Source organism: Maniola jurtina, chromosome 4, assembly GCF_905333055.1.
Source record: "Maniola jurtina chromosome 4, ilManJurt1.1, whole genome shotgun sequence".
Taxonomy (NCBI): domain Eukaryota; kingdom Metazoa; phylum Arthropoda; class Insecta; order Lepidoptera; family Nymphalidae; genus Maniola; species Maniola jurtina.
In genome coordinates this window covers 13,291,435-13,312,232 of record NC_060032.1, presented here as the reverse complement: position 1 = coordinate 13,312,232, position 20,798 = coordinate 13,291,435, and the positions used below count along the sequence as shown (strand labels likewise).

General features: G+C 36.8%; 1 protein-coding gene and 1 long non-coding RNA gene across 4 annotated transcripts in view; one reads left to right on the top strand and one right to left on the bottom strand.

The window, feature by feature from the left end:
• Positions 1-5,947: 5,947 nt before the first annotated feature.
• Positions 5,948-20,306, bottom strand: LOC123864101. The gene is made up of 3 exons (XR_006795702.1): positions 20,260-20,306; positions 7,202-7,205; positions 5,948-6,009 (listed from the first exon to the last, which is right to left on the bottom strand). It is a non-coding gene; the product is annotated as an uncharacterized LOC123864101 (long non-coding RNA).
• LOC123881295 (proline-rich protein 36) overlaps positions 6,591-20,798 on the top strand; it is a 110,461-nt gene continuing 96,253 nt past the window's right edge. For all 3 annotated transcript variants that reach the window (XM_045929997.1, XM_045929994.1, XM_045929993.1), the window contains exon 1: positions 6,591-6,914. In XM_045929997.1, the coding sequence (XP_045785953.1) occupies positions 6,800-6,914 (115 nt within the window). In that variant the 5' untranslated portion in view covers positions 6,591-6,799. The remainder of the gene's footprint in view (positions 6,915-20,798) is intronic.

Here is a 20,798-nt window from a genome sequence, read left to right as displayed (position 1 = left end):
TTTGTGGTCAGATAATTACCATTGGGCATAGATATGTCCATTGGGGCTGAAAATGAATATGAGCATCCGGTCTAACGTGTAAGTAAAACTCTTTGGACACGTCATACAAGCATAAAGCTCCACTCAAGTAAGTAAAAGTTGTTTAAAAAAATAAACAAACAGTTCTTTACTTGTCTTGATCTTGTTTATTAAAACTTTTTCTGACCGTTAATTTCACGCCTTCTGAAATCACGTGCGCGCAAGTTGGCGTGAGTTTACTATATTAATAAACTGTGTAATCAGGTATTTTTTTTAATAATTGCTCGTCATTTTTTAAGTAAGCACTTATTTTCTAAAATCGTGAGAGGGAGTTGACCATTTTTTAGAGATTTTCAATGTTATAAGCTTGTTATACGCAGACGGACTGCAGGTGACCAACTCTCTGCTTAGGCTTAGGTACGTAGGTACTCTATCCTATGTTATATGGTATCTAGCTATAGCTATGTAGTATTAGAACTAGACAGTAGTAGTAAGTACTAATAAGTTCAGCTGGCTACGTCTGTCTGTTTTAAATTTCTAAACTTAAAACTGTTGAACGGATTTTATTGAAGTGTGCACCGTTACGTTAAATTGGTGAAAATTTTTCTCGAAATTTCGGGAATAAGTCCTAATCTAAATACTAAGGTCAATGGTCATCCGTGCAAAGCCGGGTTAGTTTGCTGGTATTTTCTTTACATACAACCACCTATCTACATAAAAGAGAGTTACATCTAGCAAATCGTTGACTGGAACTGCATCAAAATCAAATGAAATCTGAAAAATGCTAAAAATCTGCCACAAAAATGTTCGTAAGCTTTTATTAGCAAAGCGGATACCATTTTTTCATCTACATTTTTATGTATATGATGAAGTTGGTCAGCTGGTTCAATAAAAAACGCCTCGTGGTTCGTAGTATGCATTATATTTTAAAATGTTTATTGCAAGAATATCATGTGATAAAATCAGCTGAGCATACTATTGTCTAGACTGTAGAGCCTAGGTCACGCATAACTTCATTTTCAACGCTGATACAGCCACAAAAAAAAATACAAAGTTGCAGCATAGTCCTCACTAAAAGCTCGGTAGCCTCAAAAGGCTTTGCTTTGACGTCGAATGATGGTGCGGTTGCTGAACACGTACTGCCGTGCTGCATCGACTGAGGGATGTGCTTTTGCCCAATGGCGTGTCTTCCTTATTATATAGCATTGTAAACCCTAAAAATATTTTGTTACCCGTATTATAGAATGACTTTCCTACTTTGTGCATGCCTGATGCCTTATGCCTACCCTGATCCTAATCTCGTACACGGCACTGTTTTTGCCTCAGTCGAGGTGAGTCCAGTTAGTTTAATTTCACATACAAAACGAGTTTCGACGGCGAGCGAACTCAACGACGACTGCAACGCTTTAAACTTAGAGAATAACACACATTGTACGCGAAGTTGTGAAAAATCGTAGTAAACACTTCCCCGCTGGCTCGCAGCCAGACTGCGGGCTTGAGGGACTTTCGACATTGTTTACAAAGGTGATTAACATTAATTGAATGTCTCTTCATAATGAACAGGAAAATATTTTTAGGACTGTTATGAGTAATATGATGACTTTTCATCAAAATGTATTACGGCTATTTTTGTGGTGACAAGAAAAAGCCCAGACTTACAAAGCTTCACCTCTTCAACACTTCTTCAAAACTTAAAATTCTTCATATTAAACAAATTCCTGAAAGGCCGGCAACGCATTAGCAGTTCCTCTGGTACTGCAAAAGTTCATGGGTGCCGGTAATCACTTAACATCAGGTGACCGCCTGCTCGTTTGCTTGCTATTTTTATTTAAAAAAAATTATCAACTCGTACAGTTATAATTAAGTATCTTAAAGTTAATTCTCACGATCTAAGCACGTTTTATAACAAAGTTATTTATGTTTGACCTCAAACATCGCGTGACATTAGCAATCGTAATTACAAGCAAACATAGGTAGGTATTATAGACGCAGAGACGGTGTTTAAATAAGTAAATATATGCAGTAAGCGAATGAGCAGACCTTTAACTCACTGAGTAGAGATATAAGGTACTTAGCCCATGAACATTTTGTATCCCCCCGTCCACACTATGCCCGTGTGGCATGGGAAGGAGCGAGGAACGGAGGCAGAAACGTACGTAGTGTGGCCGCGTTACTCGCATGCTTCTCGTTCACGCCCATCGCTCCCTATTTTGTCGGTAAGTATGCAATAGCGCGCACGCTGCCACAGTTTCGACGTCCATCGCGTTGCAAAGGCAAGTGACCTAGTGCGGCGGCGCGTCGCGATTAATTGCGCGAGTAGAGCAGTGTGTGGACGGGGTATAACACCAGAGGAACCGCCAATGTGTTGCCACCTGTTCAGGAATTTGTTGATCCGCCACGTATAAAGGCTGTAAAATTTTCTGTATTTCGAATAAGTAGTTACTTACATGACAAAATAATTAACGCATAATATTTCTCTCAGACAATAATTTGATATCCTATAAATTGAATAAGAAGCTTTTGGCTCAACGCCATTAAATTAACTAATGTTGCTCCAAATTCGTAAACTATTCTTAGGTGTATAGGGCGCTTACTAGTAAAAAGTAACACACATTTTTTGTTCCATGTCATAACTTTATCAATTTTCTTTCTCTCAGTCTCATAATACCTATCTATATATTATTGGTACCTACTTACTTAATATACTCGTAGCTTGTTAGACGTAAACTTTCATACCGCTTCCAGGTTAGTCCGCCTCCATCTAAGACTACACCATCACTTACCACCAGGTGAGATTGCAGTCAAGGGCTAACTTGTATCTGAATAAATAAAAAAAAGGTTAAAATTTACAGAAGAGAATTCAAGAGATTTTACATCGGTACTCGAAATCTGGAACTGTCTCTTACACTGTAAACTACATGTAACGTTCTCTCCATATAGGGAAATAAATAACTTTCATCATACGGATCACGATCGCATGCGTTCCTTAGGAACTTTCATAGAAAAAATTAGGAGAAATCGTCTAGTTGTATGCACACGATTATCTGACCTATTGCGTGATCACGGAGAGTCATTATGAAAAATATTTGTATAAGTAGACAGTGTAATAAAAGTTATCGGCTTTTTATCACGCCTTACCATCGAAATGCATTAGTATTCAAAAGCATGTTAAGCATGGTTTTATAAACATGACTTAATATTTTCTTTCTCTCACGGTTAAGCTTGTACATACGAGTAATAAGAGTAGCGAATACCTAGCTATTCCTACTTACAAAAATATTCAAGCAAAATTAGTTTTCCAATTCCAGTTTGTCTTTGTATGGCTTTTTTATTGTGAGGAAAATATTGCAAATGTAATTTTAGTTTTTTTATTAAGTACATGTTTATGAGATCGATGTAAAAAAAAAAATGTTTTGTAGAGCTATTTGCAAACTTTGATCTGTATATGTACCTACTTACATAAATATTGAACCCTATAAAACAAACATACGAGTAAACAAGCGAAAAAACCGTATTAAAAATGCAACTTTTCCGAGGCGGTGGGCTCGTACCTACCTAATATTAAAATAAATTGTAAATAAGGTAGGTAGGTACATCTGGCGTTACACAAGTCTGTCGTTATGTCAGAGCCTCTCTAGCGACGAAGTGGGCCCGGAAAGAAATAAACCTATCGGAAGTTCAACTCGTACTAAACAACATGATTCCAATACATTTTGAAAGTATGCTACGCCGTGATCAAAATAAAGCAACTGATCAGTGGGCGGGCGGTTGATAGGGTTGTCGCCACCTATTTTTTTAGAGAAGTGTCTATGCCTACTGATGAAAGAATTTAACACTTTTGCCTTTACATTATTGTCAGTTGATTGATCATCATTCCTACTAAGCAATTTCAAAAATAACCACAGCAATTCTTCTTATTTTTCTTAAAACACACAAAGATATGATCTTTTTTTAATCAAGGTAGTATCCTGTGATGTACAGTGCCAAGTGATGTAAGCGTAACATTTCGCATGGCTCGAGCCTCGAATCATTATAGGTAAGTCCGTCTAGCTGATTTATTGACCAAAATGGTGGCACTTCCCTGTATTGTTTACTGACAACTTGTCTGTACTGACATTTGAATACTTGACATGGCAAATTGTCTGGTGGGAAAGCCGTGCCGCCATGCGATTTAGCGTTCCGGTACGATGCCGTGTAGAAACCAAGGGAGCATGGGCCTAATGAAAACTGCCATCCATACCCCTTTTACCAGGTTAGCCCGTTATCGTCTTCGACTGCATTATGACTTACAACCAGGTGAGATTGCAGTCAAGGGCTAACTTGTATGTGAAATAAAAATAGGTGGCAACCCTAGCGGTTATACAACCGGTACAAATAGTAGATTGTCTTGAAATACATTATGCGACGAAGGCTCGGCGAGTTCTCGGCGTAAATCTAGTTCTGCGATAGCGAGGCCCGACATCCGCTCAGAGGGCACCTGGCGTCTACCGTCTCGTGCAAGGTAACTGTGTGGTTTAATCCATACTAATACCTATTATAAATGCGAAAGTGTGTCTGTCTGTCTGTCTATCTGCTACCTTTTCACGCCCAACAGTTTAACCAATTTTGATGTTTGGTAGAGTTAGCTTTGGTAGAGCATCACATCCCGGGGAAGGATAAACTACTTTTTATCAAAGAGTTTCTACGGGATTAATAAAAACTAATTCCACGCGGATGAAGTAACGGATATTTATCGTTTTTAATAATAAAATATCGATATAATAAGAGACCGAACAGATCAAAAATTCCTAAAAAATCGGAAATGCATTCGTGGTTTTTCTGGTGCTCCAGATGTTCATGGGCAGGGTGGTATTTTTTCAATCACTTATGGATTGAATAGTTTGTAAATTTTTTGGTAGTTTATACCTTAGGATCAAATTAAGACACTTTTCAAAAAAGGGTAAAATGCCCTATTATGCTGATAAATGGTGATACTGATACCTTCACTACATTGCTTTTAATGAAAAGGTACTTATAACCTACCACTTACAAGCACTTCAAGTCTGCAGTAACTGCAGTTAATTGAAGACGGACAACCCACTAGGCACACGGTATACCTTTCCGAGCTGTAGTGAACTTGTAAAATGAGCACGTAATAATAGGTTTCGAGCGCACCTGCGAGCTTCTGGGCTGGAATGCGGGTCCCGTTACATTTGGCAGTATTCGCCTTTGACCTTGCACTTTAGTTGGCGCATCCTACTGTATTATTCTTTGAACATATTCGGTCATTTATTATCATTAAATTCTAGCTCATCCTTTTTAGAGTTCCGTAAAACCAGCGTTACAGCTTGTTGCAGCGTTATGCTGAGTGTGATATCTATATTTGGTCACATGTGACAATTTTTTTAGTATAATTTTTAACCGACTTCCAAAAAAGTAGGAGGTTCTCAATTCGTCGGAATCTTTTTTACTTAAGTATAAGTATCATATGTAAATTAATTCAATTCGTTTTAAGGTATATTGTAGTGTTATATAGCGATAAAATAAAATAAAATTGTTCTTCTTTTTGTTCTTGTCGAAGGGTGCTAACGGAACCCTATTATTAAGCCTCTGCTGTGCATCTGTCCGTTCGTCCATCCATCCGTCCGTCTGTCTGTCAGCGGTCTGTATCTCGTGAACAGTAATAGGAAGACGTCTACCAAAACTCTGATTTTCCGAGATAAAAAATTGCTTACGTCACTCATCACGTTTTATGATTATTTACCACATTATTGATCATTGCCTCGTGCCGAACTCGAGAATCAAAATATTTGGGCAACCGAAGACCGAAGTCAATGCAAAAAAATTCAAAAACTGGTTGAAAAAGTTTATTCACACGAACCAATAATAAAATTGAGGGTCGCCGCGGCCGCAGCGGTGAGATCGATGCGCGTCAGAACCGGTGTTTGCCGCTAGAGGGTATTGCCAACTCAGCACTTTCGGTGCTAAATATGGCACTATTTTCATATCCCACTGAAATCCAGAATGTAGCACGTAATCTAGCAATTGAAAAGGCACTTACAATCTTGACACTTGCAATAGAATACGAAATTTATCCAGATGTAATCTATGCTCTAGTTTTTTAAAGAAACTGATAAATCGTTTGAATGCCTGAAAATGTTCATTTTCATTTTTGACGGGAAAAATCATTTAAATTATCGTGAGAGATAATATTATGTACATTGAAAATATATTATGTACGTACCTATGTCTATGTACCTACTGCACTGAGTGCCTGGCTACTGCAATATCCAGGGCGCGCTACGCGTCGCTTTGCGAACAGAGGTCCAGTTGAAAAAGGACCCCGAAGGGTTCGAAAGTCGAAACTAGTCACACATTGTTAGATAACACGTAAGTTTAGCCAACATACACTTCTATTACATGAATAATAAAACATTTTTTTTGGAGTTTAGGAAATTCTGATGTGGTCTACTTAAATAAACACTTTTTAAGATACCAAAGTTCCATCAGCCGGTGCAGCATCGATTTGGCAAGTTTAACTGGCAAGGTGGCAACCCTACGCTACAGCCAGTTAATTTCAGTTTGCCGCCGTACCCCGCCGCGTGCGCACGTCGTACAAACCGTACGTGTGGCTATCACACCGAACCGATCCAAACACCGTTATCGTCCTAAATGAAAACCTAATGGACGTACGACTCGTACGAGGTAGTACATAGTCTTTTAATGCATGCTCGTGTTGTATTAATGTGATGTTTTGAACGTCAGTGGAGTGCAGTGTGTAGTGAAAAGTTTTCATGTGGCAATGGAAGAGATTCGCATTTCGGATTGGCCCGAGCCGCCTGGCTCGCATGCATGGCTGCCTGCTTATGGTTTCCAGCATGAAATAATGGAGAAAGAGGACTTTTTCGGCTCCAATGGTGAGTGACGCTCACTCGACCGACTAAGACCGTTACTGTTCAAACAGATTTTAGGGTTCCGTAGAGAAAACAAGGGACCTTTAAATGAGCTCTTCGTTGTTTGTCTGTTTGTCAACACCCCACAAGGAAATCAAAACATATAGGGTGGGTTGACCATTGACCAATAATCATGAAAGGCAGCAATGTTATGAGCACAATTATTATTGGAAAAATCCGAAAATCGTGAATTTGTGATTATTTTAACTGGATTTCTGCTCTGGGTTCTAGCCATATAATCCTTGGTCAACAGCTCTGTTAGGTACTATGAGAGCTGGTAAACTGTTTGTGCTTAGTGGTTTTTCCGGGAGGCTTTGGTGGTTTCGATCGTGGCTAGTTGCCACCATGCCGGCAAACTATTAAGGCCACGTAGAGACCTATTGCTTTTCAAAGGTACAGAAATAGTACTGTGCTACTGTTACTTTGAGAACTGTGATTTTTGTTTTTTTTTTTAATGTAGGAGGCTTGGGCTATGGTCCATGCTAGGTGGTTACTACCACTACCAGCAAAGAGTCGGTCCCTACGATTTGTCACCATGTTATCTACCACAATATACGGCATACCTGCTCCTTTGAGATTTGCTCGCTTTCATCTTGCTGCTGCATCGTCACCAGATGAGATCGCAGTCAAGGGCTAACTTGTCACTGAATAAAAAAAGCTGTTTTATACCGGCCAATTGCATTGAAATTTACTCTATTTATATCTTATTTCTATGTTTTTACTTTTTATTCTGTTGAAGAACTTTGAATGAAGGCTAGATGCACTTTTTGCTTGTGTTTTTGTTACTAATCTTGCATGGTTTTGCAATTTTATTGCTTACCTACCGAGTTACCTATTCTGATGTTTGAGTTTACAAAACTTGAGTTCAATGATAACAACAGCATTGCGGTCCACAATGCTATTGCTATCATTATCATAGGTATGTAGTAAGTACCTAGGTAACTAGATCCCTAGTTAAAAACCGATAAGTCATCACTTTGACTGTGGTCATTGGAATATTCATAATCTCATCAAAGTGGCAAAGGTGGCAAGGGTGGTACGGTACACCGTACTGTAATCATCGAAGTATATGGATTAGCCTTTGCCATACAATTCCGTCCGCAAAAATACGCTTGAATCTTACGTCGACTTTTGCAAATTCTATTGACTTTTTGAGCGTGTTTTTTATCTTCCCATCCATATAATACCTACAATGATGAAGCCGTCAGCACTCCGTAGCGCGGCTAGGAGCCACGCTGCTGCAGTAAAATTTTCCCAAATTCGAATCATTTGCTGAATCCCGATCGTAGAGCCGTACCATTAGCAGTGGCGTACACAGATTCGAAGGTGGTACAAAGCCAAGGTAGGCAATAGATAGGTAGGTACCTACATACTACATAAGAACTTGCTTTTTCACTGGCAAACTATTTCAATTAAGGTAAGCAATGTTTTCATGACTCTATCACTTGCCACAGCTACTTGTACTATCTCGTATCTACATCATAGGTACATACATACATACATACATACATACATACATACTTAATGTACTTTATACAGTATAATTACAGCAGGGTCTGATTACTGATTTTGATTAGGTGCAGATACCTACCAACCTAACTTGTATTGTTTTGTTTGCAACATGAACTAATTACTTTGATGTATTATTTAATTGTGTACAAAACAACGGGTTCGCATGAAAATAGGTTTAGAGATATCGGTCACAAAAAACATTAAGGAAATTACCAAAACAAACTTTTAAAGATTATGTTTGTACTCGTTTCAAGCCCATAAAGAAATAGGTAGGTGAACCATAAAAGCGCGAATCTGTGTCAGGGAGGTTAAATTAATTAGGTCTGTAGAAACCATTCATACATATACCTAGCTCTACATTTATTATCTACTAGCTTTTGCCCGTGACTACGCGCCTTATATAGGTAAATTATTATATTAGCCTAAAGCATTAGCAGGGGATAATGTAGACTATCTATTAGTCAAGGAATTTTCAAAATCGGATCATTACTTCCGGAGATTATCTCCTAGTCCCTAAACTGTAGCTCTTTATAATATTAGTGCAGATAATGTATATATTATAGCTGTAGTGTGTACTTAGATATATTAAATGTATATATCCTGTGATATTAGTACCTAAACCTAAATAATCATGTTCAACTTTATATCCACAATAACAAGATGTAACGTAACTCGTAAGTTCAGAGCCACTTTCTCTGCGAATGTATAATGCAAATGTCTCAAATGTTATAAAATGGCATAAAATTAAGTAAAAATAAAAACAAAATTCACACGATTTCACTTATTTAAAACATTAAGGTAAGCTCCTACCACGTTACTACTGACTACTGAGTCGGTAGGTATCTTATTAGTGGTTGACTGTACCGTACCTACTTCTAAAAAGTAGGTTGACGCAAGATTGTTTTTTAGTAAAAGAAACGCCCAGGATTCGAACCGGGCAACCTCTGTTTAAAAGTTCTAGCTGATCGCGCTATAACGAAATACGAAATTCTACGAGTTTCAAGTCCAATAAAGAAGAGCTCGGCCCATAGATGAGACCTCGTCATGTACCTCTTGTACAGTTAAATTCGATAAAAAACTGTAGTTACAAAGAAGGCTTTTGTAGTGGCAAACGTTTGATAGGTACATACTACATAGGTACAAGCTAGTGTTAGTTATATGCCTTACCGATGGTTTTCTTAATTGAAACGCATCTTCTAGGTCTTTGTCTAATAAATTAACTTTATAATTCATGTTTGATCAAAAAGTTAATATTTATTAGGATGTTACGAAACAAGTTGCTTACATTTTTGATTTTATTACTCTCTTATCTAAGATTGCTCTCACATGTTTGTGTTTGTATGACGACATAACGACGTGGATAGTAGAAAAGTAGCCTATAGCTGGGCTTATAGAATGACTAATTTTATTCTGCACTCTTGAGAGAATAGCGCTTGGTCTCTGGCTTTCCTGTGCGAGGTAGGTATGATGGAACGACTAGCGAACTATGTGTGAAACCTGTATTACTAGTATAATATTACCTAAATATATTTAGTGAAATCCACCAATATTGCCCTACTAGAAGTTGCCCGCGACTTCGTCCGCGTGGATTTAGGTTTTTAAAAATCCCGTGGAAACTCTTCGACTTTTCAAGATAAAAAGTTGCCTATATCTGTGTCCGGGCTGCAAGCTATATGTATGTGCTAAATAGATAAAGGTTTTTAAAATTCCCTTGGGAACTCATTAATTTTTCCGGGATAAAAAGGAGGTGTTAATCCAGGGTATAACCTTCAATCATTCCTAGCCAAATCCGTCCATATCCCGTGAGAACTCTTTGATTTTCTGGGATAAAACGTAGTCTGTATCCGTCTTCGGGATGCAAGTTATCTCTGTACTAAACGTCAAAATCGGTGTATACCTACTAACGTTTGGGCCGTTAAAATGTAAAGATACGTTTGCATTTATTTATTATACCTATTAGGTACTATGGATATGGATTAGTGTGGATTTCATGGCAGGTATCTTTGTTATTAAAACTAAATTAATTACTCTTATTAAGTAAGTAGTAAGTAAAGTAGGTTATGCTGAAGCCAATACAAATGAGGACAAAGAACGTGATTGGTAACGTAAAACTAAGCCTGTTTAATTGAGACCTACATTTGATTGTAAACAAATCTCTCAATTGCCTAGATTCAGCTTATCGATCTCTCTTTAATCTTATCGTAATAAGTACCTAAGTAACCTAGAAAGGTTTTTCTGTAACAGCCTAGCTTGGATTGTGTGTGTAAACACTTACCTATGGTCAAAATTAATAATCAATCTATCTATAATAATAATAATCTACACATATAATAAAATTGTAGAAAAGTGGTGTCTGTACAATGGAAATATATAAAAAAAAAGTAGCAGGGGTTGTTATTATATCGATGCCGAACCCGAAATTGTAATTAATTTTTTTTTGTCTGTTTGTCTGTGTGTTTGTGCACGCTAATCTCAGAAACGGCTTATTCGATTTAGATACGGTTTTCACTAATATATTATAGTAAGCTTCACTTAGCATTTAGTGTTTATTTCATGTCAATCGGTTCATAAATAAAACAGTTATGTCAATTTAAAGAATCACGCGCGCCTGAGCGTCCGTGGCTATAATATTATAAAGCGCGGTCACTATTCCACGCGAACGAAGTCGCGGGCACAGCTAGTCTATCAATAAGTTAGGTAGGTAGGTGCTTAGCAACATTGATCTTTGACAAAAAACCATGTTATCGGGTACGTACGATAGACTACGAAGGAATAGGCACCTTCTAGGTAAACGCGTCCCATCTTAGACCACATCATCACTTTCCATCAGGTGTGATTGTGGTCAAGCGCTTACCTATAGTGAATAAAAAAAAAAAAAAAAAAAAAAAAAAAAAAAAAAAAAAAAAAAAAAAAAAAAAAAAAAAATGACAAAACGCTAAAATACAATAATCTGCATGGAAGGCGGTTAAAGTTACGTTAAGGGACTAATTTGTGAGAATAGTCGATACTAGAATTAATTTCCTAAACTAGACCCTTTCAAGTACTTAAAGATTTTTATACAAACCTGTGAGGATGATACTGCTATTGTCGCAATTAAAATACCATAAGTCTACGTTGTCGTATTAGTTTACAAATTGCGAAAAACCAAATTAAATTTGAATTTCGCGGGCAGGCCCGTCGCTTCCACCTTAAAATCTTTGCCCACCAATAAAAAGCAAAATAGGTTGTACTTACTTACAAGTCTGTATACAAAAGGTTAAGGTTAAAATATTTGCATCCAAAGTTACCAAATCGTGTCTTGTGAACCCATTTTGCTTTTATTGATGGTCAAAGTGTAACGGTAACTGTAGCGTAACTTAACTTTAACTGTCTGTCTTACAACTACACCAAAATGTAATAAATAAAAAATAAAGAAAAAGTGTAAGCTAAATTAGGAACTTGTGATGCTTGTAGCAACGAATATGTAAATTTTGTTATTTAAAACAGGTTACACGAGGCAGCAAAAAGCTCGAAGCGAAGACCCTAGCTTACGCCTGTCTATTATGTATCTGCTATGTATTTATGTATTGTAATTTGTGAATGGCGTTATAAATTCCGTCGTACAGCAGGGAAGCAGGAGGCACGCAGTCAGACCAGTCTCGCGGTAAGGTCGCCGTTTATCGTATACCTTCTATAAACTAATGACAGCCCTGTATTTGTACCTGGTGATGTCAGGGGGTAATGACTTCATCACACTAACTTTAGAACTTACTAGCCGACACCCGCGACTTCGCCCGCGTGGATTTAGGTTAATTAATTTTCCGGGATAAAAAGTAGCCTAAGTGCTAATCCAGGATATTATCCATCTCAATTTAAAATTTCAGCCAAATCCGTTTAGTAGTTTTTGCATGAAAGAGTAACAAACATACACACAAATTTTCTCCTTTATAATATTAGTGTGATAGTGTGATTAGTACGATTTCAATACGTATAAACACAATCGAGATATCGATTGCCGATATGCATCAGCATATAAAGAAGTTTATACCGATTGACGTACATTTATCAACATACTCGTATATCTTGAATTACTGGGTCTTACTTGAGATTTGCCTTTAGCTTTTCTCTATAACAACTGGATTTTGAAAAATGCTACCCAAGCGAAGGGGTGTCAGCTTGTTATACATGACATAGATTTATTTTATCCGTCTACTAAGTAGATTGGAGGCATAGATTTTAGTAAAGTTTTTGAGAGTTGCGCTCTTTCATTAGTGAGCCTCCTAATGAAAAGATGAAACTTTAAGATTAAGAGCTTTCTATGGCCTTATCTGTGCTTTTTTCGAACCACTGGTCTTATCTAATATCACCATATTATCTTCATTTAATTTTAACGCTGAATTTCGAGTAGATTTATAGTGTTCTATAAAAAAACTTTTGAAACCTTATTGAACCAATTATTAAGGAATCAAAAAGTGAGGAAGGAAGGAAGGTTGTTCATCTATTTAAAATTTAAATACTAGCCAATACTAGCCTATTCCCGCGACTTCATCCGTGTGCACTTACACCAAACTCCTATTTAACTTCTTTGGGGTTGAATTTTCAAAAATCCGCGTCTACGTTACAAGTGTAAATTATAAAATAACACCCCCGACAAGTGAAGTTTATAGTAACTAGAAAAGAGCTGATAACTTTCAAACGGCTGAACCGATTTTCTTTGATTATAGCTACTAACACTCTCGATCAAGCACCTTTCAAACAAAAAAAAAACTAAATTAAAATCGGTTTATTAGTTTAGGAGCTACGATGCCACAAACAGATACAGAGATACACACATCAATCTTATAACACCCCTCCTTTTGGGTTAAAAAACACTCTGGTTTTCAAATTCAGTACTGAATACTGAAGCTAGGCAATAAATAATAGAGTTAGTTAGATCCATAATCTCAACTCGAACCTGCCCGGTATTTAATAAAAGTGAATGTACAACATAATGCATGTAGCCATGTACTCGTCTTAATCTTTCGAACACGAAAGACCTTGAAGTTTCACCTCAAGATACAACGCTCGTCCCTTTATCTCCCGAGGCAAGACTATGATGCTGATTTCAATAGTCACAATCTCAAGAAGAATGTTGTGTGGTTTTGAATAACCTCCTCATTCAGGCGGGTAATGTTTTTGTGCAAGTGCATTTGAGATCAAATTGATCAAGAATAAATATGACATAGGCACCTATTTTCTGATACTAGTAGATAATATTAAGTAAACTCGAGGTGAATAACGCTTCAATCATTTGTGTTTTTTGTGTTCTGTGGGTGCCTAAAAAGAAACTTGTGTTCAATTTTTTAGGGTTCCGTACCTCAAAAGACCGTACCTCAAAGGTCTTATAGCACTTAGAAAAAATCCGAAAACCGCTAATTTGTGGTTACATAACAAAAAAATAAATTAAAATGTGTTTCAATTTTCATACCACTATATCATATGAAAGGGCCTATACCTGTAGGTACATTCTTGAACAAATATTTATTTTTATGCACAATAGCTGTTTTTGATTTATCGTGCAAAATGTCTGAAAAAATACACGAGTACGGAACCCTCTGTGCGCGAGTCTGACTCGCACCTAGCCGGTTTTTTTTTAAACTCTTGTTCCTGAGCACTAATGTCTAAACAAATTACTCTATTTTTTGCGCTGTAGGGGTGGCTCTTCTTAAATCAATGGTTTGCGCCTCATTATGTATGAATACATTATTATATGTACTCGTATTACTTAATTTTAATTTGAATACTATACCTACTGTGAGAAGTATTTTTTCATTTAAACAGCTGACATAATACAGTTAGTAACTACGTTAGTAATTTAAAAGCTAGAATAAAGGAATGGAATGTGCACGTAAACAAATTTTACTACTGTTTACTCCATATAACCACATGCGCTGAAATTATTATTATCCGCTGATATGTAGGTAACCATGCAAACTAAAATAATTCAGGTGAGCAATTCAAATAGTATTGTGTTACCATGTTTACCTATTAGAAGATCTTACTTACTTAACTTTTAATTTTAACCCCCGACCCAAAAAGAGGGGTGTTATAAGTTTGACGTGTGTATCTGTGTATCTGTCTGTGGCATCGTAGCGCCCAAACGAATGAACCGATTTTAATTTAGTTTTTTTTGTTTGAAAGGTGGCCTTAATCGAGAGTTTTTACCTATGATCTAAGAAAATCGATCCAGCCGTTTGAAAATTATCAGCTCTTTTCTAGTTACTGTAACCTTCACTTGTCGGGGGTGCTATAAATTTTTAATTTACACTTGTCGTTTAGTAAATTGGTAGGTAGGAATCCAGTTAGGTAAGTATGAGAACTTAGAATGTTGTATCGTGGGACGTGTGGGCTGGTCTAGTTGCGATTCGTGACATGACAGTCGATCAACGATGATTCAATTCTGGATGGGTGACCGACATTGAAGGTCCGAATTTATGCCTTTTTGACTCGCTGCACTGCCTGCCTAGAACCGATTATTACCACTTACTTAATCTATAAACGTGTCGACAGCATGTATTTTTACTGAAGTCGTATGTGACAAGGTATGGGAATTGGAAGCCAAACGCATTGGTAGTATTCGACGAAAACAACTACCATGACAAGAAAACCAAATCTCTTTCCTTAAATATCTAGATATCGTTCTAGATATCGTTCTAGGTATCGGTCTAGATATCGTTTCGATTGTGACTAATTTAGACAACTTGACATAAAAAACCGGAGAACGGCATGCAAATATATCGTGACTGCCTAAAACTAGAATACAATTGCCAATTCTTGTCTACTAAACGTTTTAAATTACCATGAAACGCGTATACATTCCACTTTGTTTCTCAATTTATGGTTCTGTTAATACTTGCTTGATTACGTTTAAATGCATATAAAAAAGAGAGAGTATTATGTCCATTTATGTATTAAAATTTTAAACTAAGGCCAAAATAAAATGTGTGCGATGGATTTAGAGGGCACATTACCATGTTATTTGGAATGGCACTTAACTCATGAAAATATTTTACTGACATCGATACTGACAAATTGTACCTACTTTATTTTCATATTGTTTTTATTAGTTTCGCTTACTTTAGATTATTTAATTACTTAGCAATTACGGGCGCACATGACACGGCTTCGCTCCTATGCAATTTCTGAAAATCCTTTTTAGTGGGTTTCTAGGGGATATATAACTAGGGATAATACTATCGGTTCTGCGATAAACATGGCCTGGGCTACTCCAGCTTGCTAATTCGTTGGGCTATGACGGTCACTTTGGTTCTTCATTACGGATTACCCTCGGAGAGCACCCAACATGCCCGCTTACTTAATTAGTAATAAGGTAATTAAGTTTACTAAATAAACAGTGATTGCTAAAGCTTTCTTCGATTGCTTTACCGCCAATTTTTGCTCAATTCGATCGGCTATTATTCATAACCTTGTCAAATTAGGCAAGTAGGTAGGTACTTAACTTTATGTATTACAAAATAATTTACATCGACAACTAATTTTACAAGATAAAGTTGTAACTAGGTGTTCGCGAGCGTATTGCTTGTAGTTACAAGAGTAAGAATCTAGTTAGTTTTGTGAAAAATGTGAGTCATTGTTCACTCGATTAACTACAGTGACTTGAACTAATGGCGTGTATAATTTTATCATTGATATTTTCTATAGTAGCATTTGTAACGTTTGCTGGTCATCATAGAAATATTGGACTTCTAGACTAGAAAGAATTTGTGTATAGACTATAGATGCGTTTGTTGATATGAGGAAAGACTGCCTGATTGAACTATCAATGCACAGCCCAAACTACTGGACGGATCGGGCATTTGGCATGCAGATATCTGTTATGACCTAGACATCCGCTAAGAAAAGATTTTTGAAAATTCAATCCATGAAGTCGCAGGCACAAGCTAGTCAAGTCTATGAGCCTACTAAACAGCTTATTGACTCATTAGTTAGCAGTGCGACGGGACATGTTTTAAACAGGTGACCAAATTTATCGCTTGGCAACGCCAATTAAACGTAAACGTATCGTTCGTAAATCTACCGTAAGCTAATACGTAAATGTGTAAAAGGAATTATTGAAGCATGTACAGAATTCTACTAAAGAAGATCGCACACAGCAATACTTGCATTCGCCGCAAGAACTGCAAAAACTGATACAACAGACGTCAAGTTTACATTTTTAGTACTAAAAATGGTGATGTCTATAGTCTATACCAACACGTACGCAGTAAAAAAGCGTGAATTTGTGTCACATCAGCTCCGAACTCTGCAGATTTCTTCGTCGCGCCAAATCTTGCCAAATTTTTCAGCTAAAATCACTCGCATTTTTATTTTATTGATTTATTTAAACATCTTTATTGCTTAACTAGCCGATGCCCGCAACTTCGCCCGCGTGGATTTAGGTTTTTCGAAATCCCGTGGGAACTCTTTGATTTTCCGGGATAAAAAGTAGCCTAGGTGCTAATCCAAAATATTATCTATCTCCATTCCAAATTTCAACCAAATCCGTCCAGTAATTTTTGCGTGAAGGAGTAACAAACATACACACACACATGTACACACAAACTTTCGCCTTTATAATATTAGTGTGATACTATGACCAAGAATAAAAATACAAGATAGACTTACAAAATAAGGGCACAAAGGGACTTAAAATTTTTTGTATTTAAAGATTGAGCTGCGCGCGTTTCTTGTAGGTCCTCTTGTCTCTTTACACTTAAATCTTATTTTATGGCCTTTAATTTATAGTGAGCCATAAACCAAATACAATCAAGTCCTAATGGTTTCGGCCAATGATCGAAAAGTAACACTTGAGTTTGGACGTAAGAATCTACCTGCTGATGTTATACTCATTTTCACCAGCTTGCGGCCCTTGCGGCCGTGTGCGATCTCCTTAAATCTACAGTTAGACATAATAAAAATACATACAATCAAGGTCTAACGGATACGGCCAAAGATCGGATCAGTATTGCTTACTTTGTTAGTCATAAGTAACACTTGATGTAGAACCTTACGTTACATGTGCAATAGCGAATGACTCATTATTGTAAAGCGAACTAAAAAACCGGCAGTAGTTTTGTATGATTGCTCTGATGCAAGATAGAGCGAGTGTACACTGTGGAGTGTGGACCTCTTGAATGGCGTTCGGGTAGAAAGAACTCCGGGTGTAATGGTTCCGCCCTGTAGTTGCTAAAGCCTTCGTCAATCATCTCTAACTCTTCGGATTTATCCATATCCATACTAATATTATAAATGCGACAGTATGTCTGTCTGTGTCTGCTAGTTTTTCACAGCCCGCCAGTTTAACCGATTTTGATGACAGAGTTAGCTTACATCCCGGGGAAGGACATAGGCTACTTTTTATCCCGAAAATTCATAGATTTCCCATGGGACTCTTAAATCCGTTTAACCGATTTTGATGAAATTTGGTACAGAGATAGTTTGTATCCAGGAAACTGAGATAGGCATCATTTAGTATTTCATATTATTTCATATACTTATTGTATCTATCGATTGTATCATAATGCTATAACTGTGGAGAAAAACTGTGAGGGAGCCTTCATGCTTGATATTCTCTATAATGTTTTCATAACGAACAAATCTCCCGCCTCTCAGCTCATTATTGTTCTATTGTAATATTTTGTATATGAAACTTAATTATAAAGAAACCATCTCATCAGTGTACGCCTTACTTTATGTGTCTGCCTTTTCTTGATGATGTATGAGTTATGAGTTAATGCCATGGGAATGATTCTGAGACTCTATTATATGTTTTTGGTACTTAAAGTTGATAGAGTTTAAAATAAAGTGTGAATGCAATTAATAGTAGATGTTATTTTTATGAGCCAATGGAAGACATCAAAATAAAGCAAAAACGTTTTTTGTTTTACACTTACCTACATACGACTTACGTTATTACTGCTACTAAATACTAGGTATAGGTATTGTATCGAAACAGGCGTTACTTTGCCGAAGTCCATGATAATGTATTACAAGTAATCTAAAGCTTAATTTGTTATAATCCCTTGAAAAAGGCAAATCTGTATAGTACAACATGCAGCATGCGACATGTACCGCCCGCCCTCCCACTGCTAAGCTGCAGGAAAAGCCAGCCACCAAGCAGGCCCCAAGTACCACCACGTAACACCCCACAAATCCAGTAGAACACACTTGACGCACGTTTCACTCAGACACTGGAGTATCCTTAGGAGATATAGACCTTGCAATGCACAATTGCAATTGGCACGGCGGCGGCGGTGCATGTCGCATGCTGCATGTTGTACCATACAGATTTGCCTTTTCAGCGGATTATAGCAAATTAAGCTTTTGATTCCTTGTATACTATGTAACAAAACAAAAAATGGTACAACGAAACAGTGTGTAAGCGTATTTTTCATTCCTTAAAGTTTTGTAAAATCACAAGAGATCTTATTACTTAGTTTGGAATGAGATTATTGGTTTAAATATAACTAAAACAAGTATTTTAATAAACCTTGTTACCTACTGTTCATTAGTTATTAGTTAGTTACTTACGATAAAGTTTTGACCTAGAAAATACCCGTATAATTAAATATTTGCATACTGAACGAGATGTTGATTTTCGCTTTGTTTGATTCCTACAGGTAAATAGTAATTCGAACGACTATGTTTTCGATCCATTGCCAAGAAGGCAAGACTGTACCTAAATGTATTTTATCTATGGCAGAATGATTAAGGCGAAGGTGGTCCTTTGAGGTTTCTAAAAGTTACAGGTACAATATAAACCAGTTATTTATTGACATAAACAATAAACTGTTTATTACAGGACCCCCTAATAGAAGAACTTTTACCCACCGCTAGCAACGCTTCAATGTACATAATATTTACGTGTTTAATTATGTGAAAAGTTAACGTAAAAACGTGATTAAATGCATTTTTTGTTTAAAGTCAATTAACATAGATAAGGTCTACACCTGCTAACGTCGCGTCTGCGTCACGCAAAAATTAAAATTAAGTTATCGTATAACTTGATTGGCAAGGTTATATTTTTCGTAACCCTACAATTAAATTTACCATGGCTTAACGTAAATCTGTGTAAAGTACTGCAGTTTTTTTTATGTGTACGTGTACGATAAATTATCACGGTTTAAAAATTCTTAAAGATGAAATTAGACAACTGAATGAGCTTTTTACTAGACTAGGGCCGAGTTTTAATCGTCAAATAACTTTTATCAGAGGAACTTTGAGGTTTGACAGTTTTTGACACTTTCTATAGAAAGTCTGTCAAAACGTCAAAATTCCTCAGATAAAAGTTTTTTGACCATTGAAAAATCGGGCCTTAAAATGACTTGCCTTAATTCCAGAAACAGAAATCTCATTTCTCTATATCACACTTAACATTATAAAGGCGAAAGTTTACGTCTGTGTGTGTGTATGTTTGTTACTTTTTAACCGACTTCAAGAAGGTTCTCAATTCGTCGGAATCTTTTTTTTTTAATTTACTTTTCAAAAACTACTAGACGGAATTGGCTGAGAATGGAAATAGGTTGTCCCCTGTCTTAGCACATAGGCTACGTTTTATCCCGGGAAATCAAAGAGTTCCCGCGGGATTAAAACCTATATCCACGTGGGGATAAAGTCGCGGGTGTAGTTAGGATATATACAATATACATAGTACATCAACAGCTTAGCATAGCTCAGCCTAAGTATAATGTGGGTACGGCGTAACAGCCTCTAGAGGCCTACTTTCGCGCAATTAGGTATGTAGGTGTACGCTTGGAGAAATCAAACAATAAGCGCTTACATAATTATATCTGATTCATATTCACGCATGCACAGAAGAAAGTCTGTTACTGACAACTGAATCAGTGTTTCGTTTATTTCAGTAGTTACAGTCAAGGGCTAATTTGTAATGTGAACAAGTGTAAATTAAAAATTTATAACACCCCCGACATGTGAAGGTTTACAGTAACTAGAAAAGAGCTGATAACTTTCAAACGGCTGAACCGATTTTCTTGGATTATAGCTAAGAACACTCTCGATCAAACCACCTTTCAAACAAAAAAAAACTAAATTAAAATCGGTTCATTAGTTTAGGAGCTACGATGCCACAGACAGATACACAGATACACACGTCACGATGTGTGTGTCTGTGTATCTGTCAGTGGCATCGTAGCTCCTAAACTAATGAATCGATTTTAATTTAGTTTTTTTTTTGTTTGAAAAGTGACTTAATTGAGAGTGTTCTATAATCCAAGAAAATCGGTTCAGCCGTTTGAAAGTTATCAGCTCTTTTCTAGTTACTGTAACCTTCACTTGTCGGGGGTGTTATAAATTTTTAAT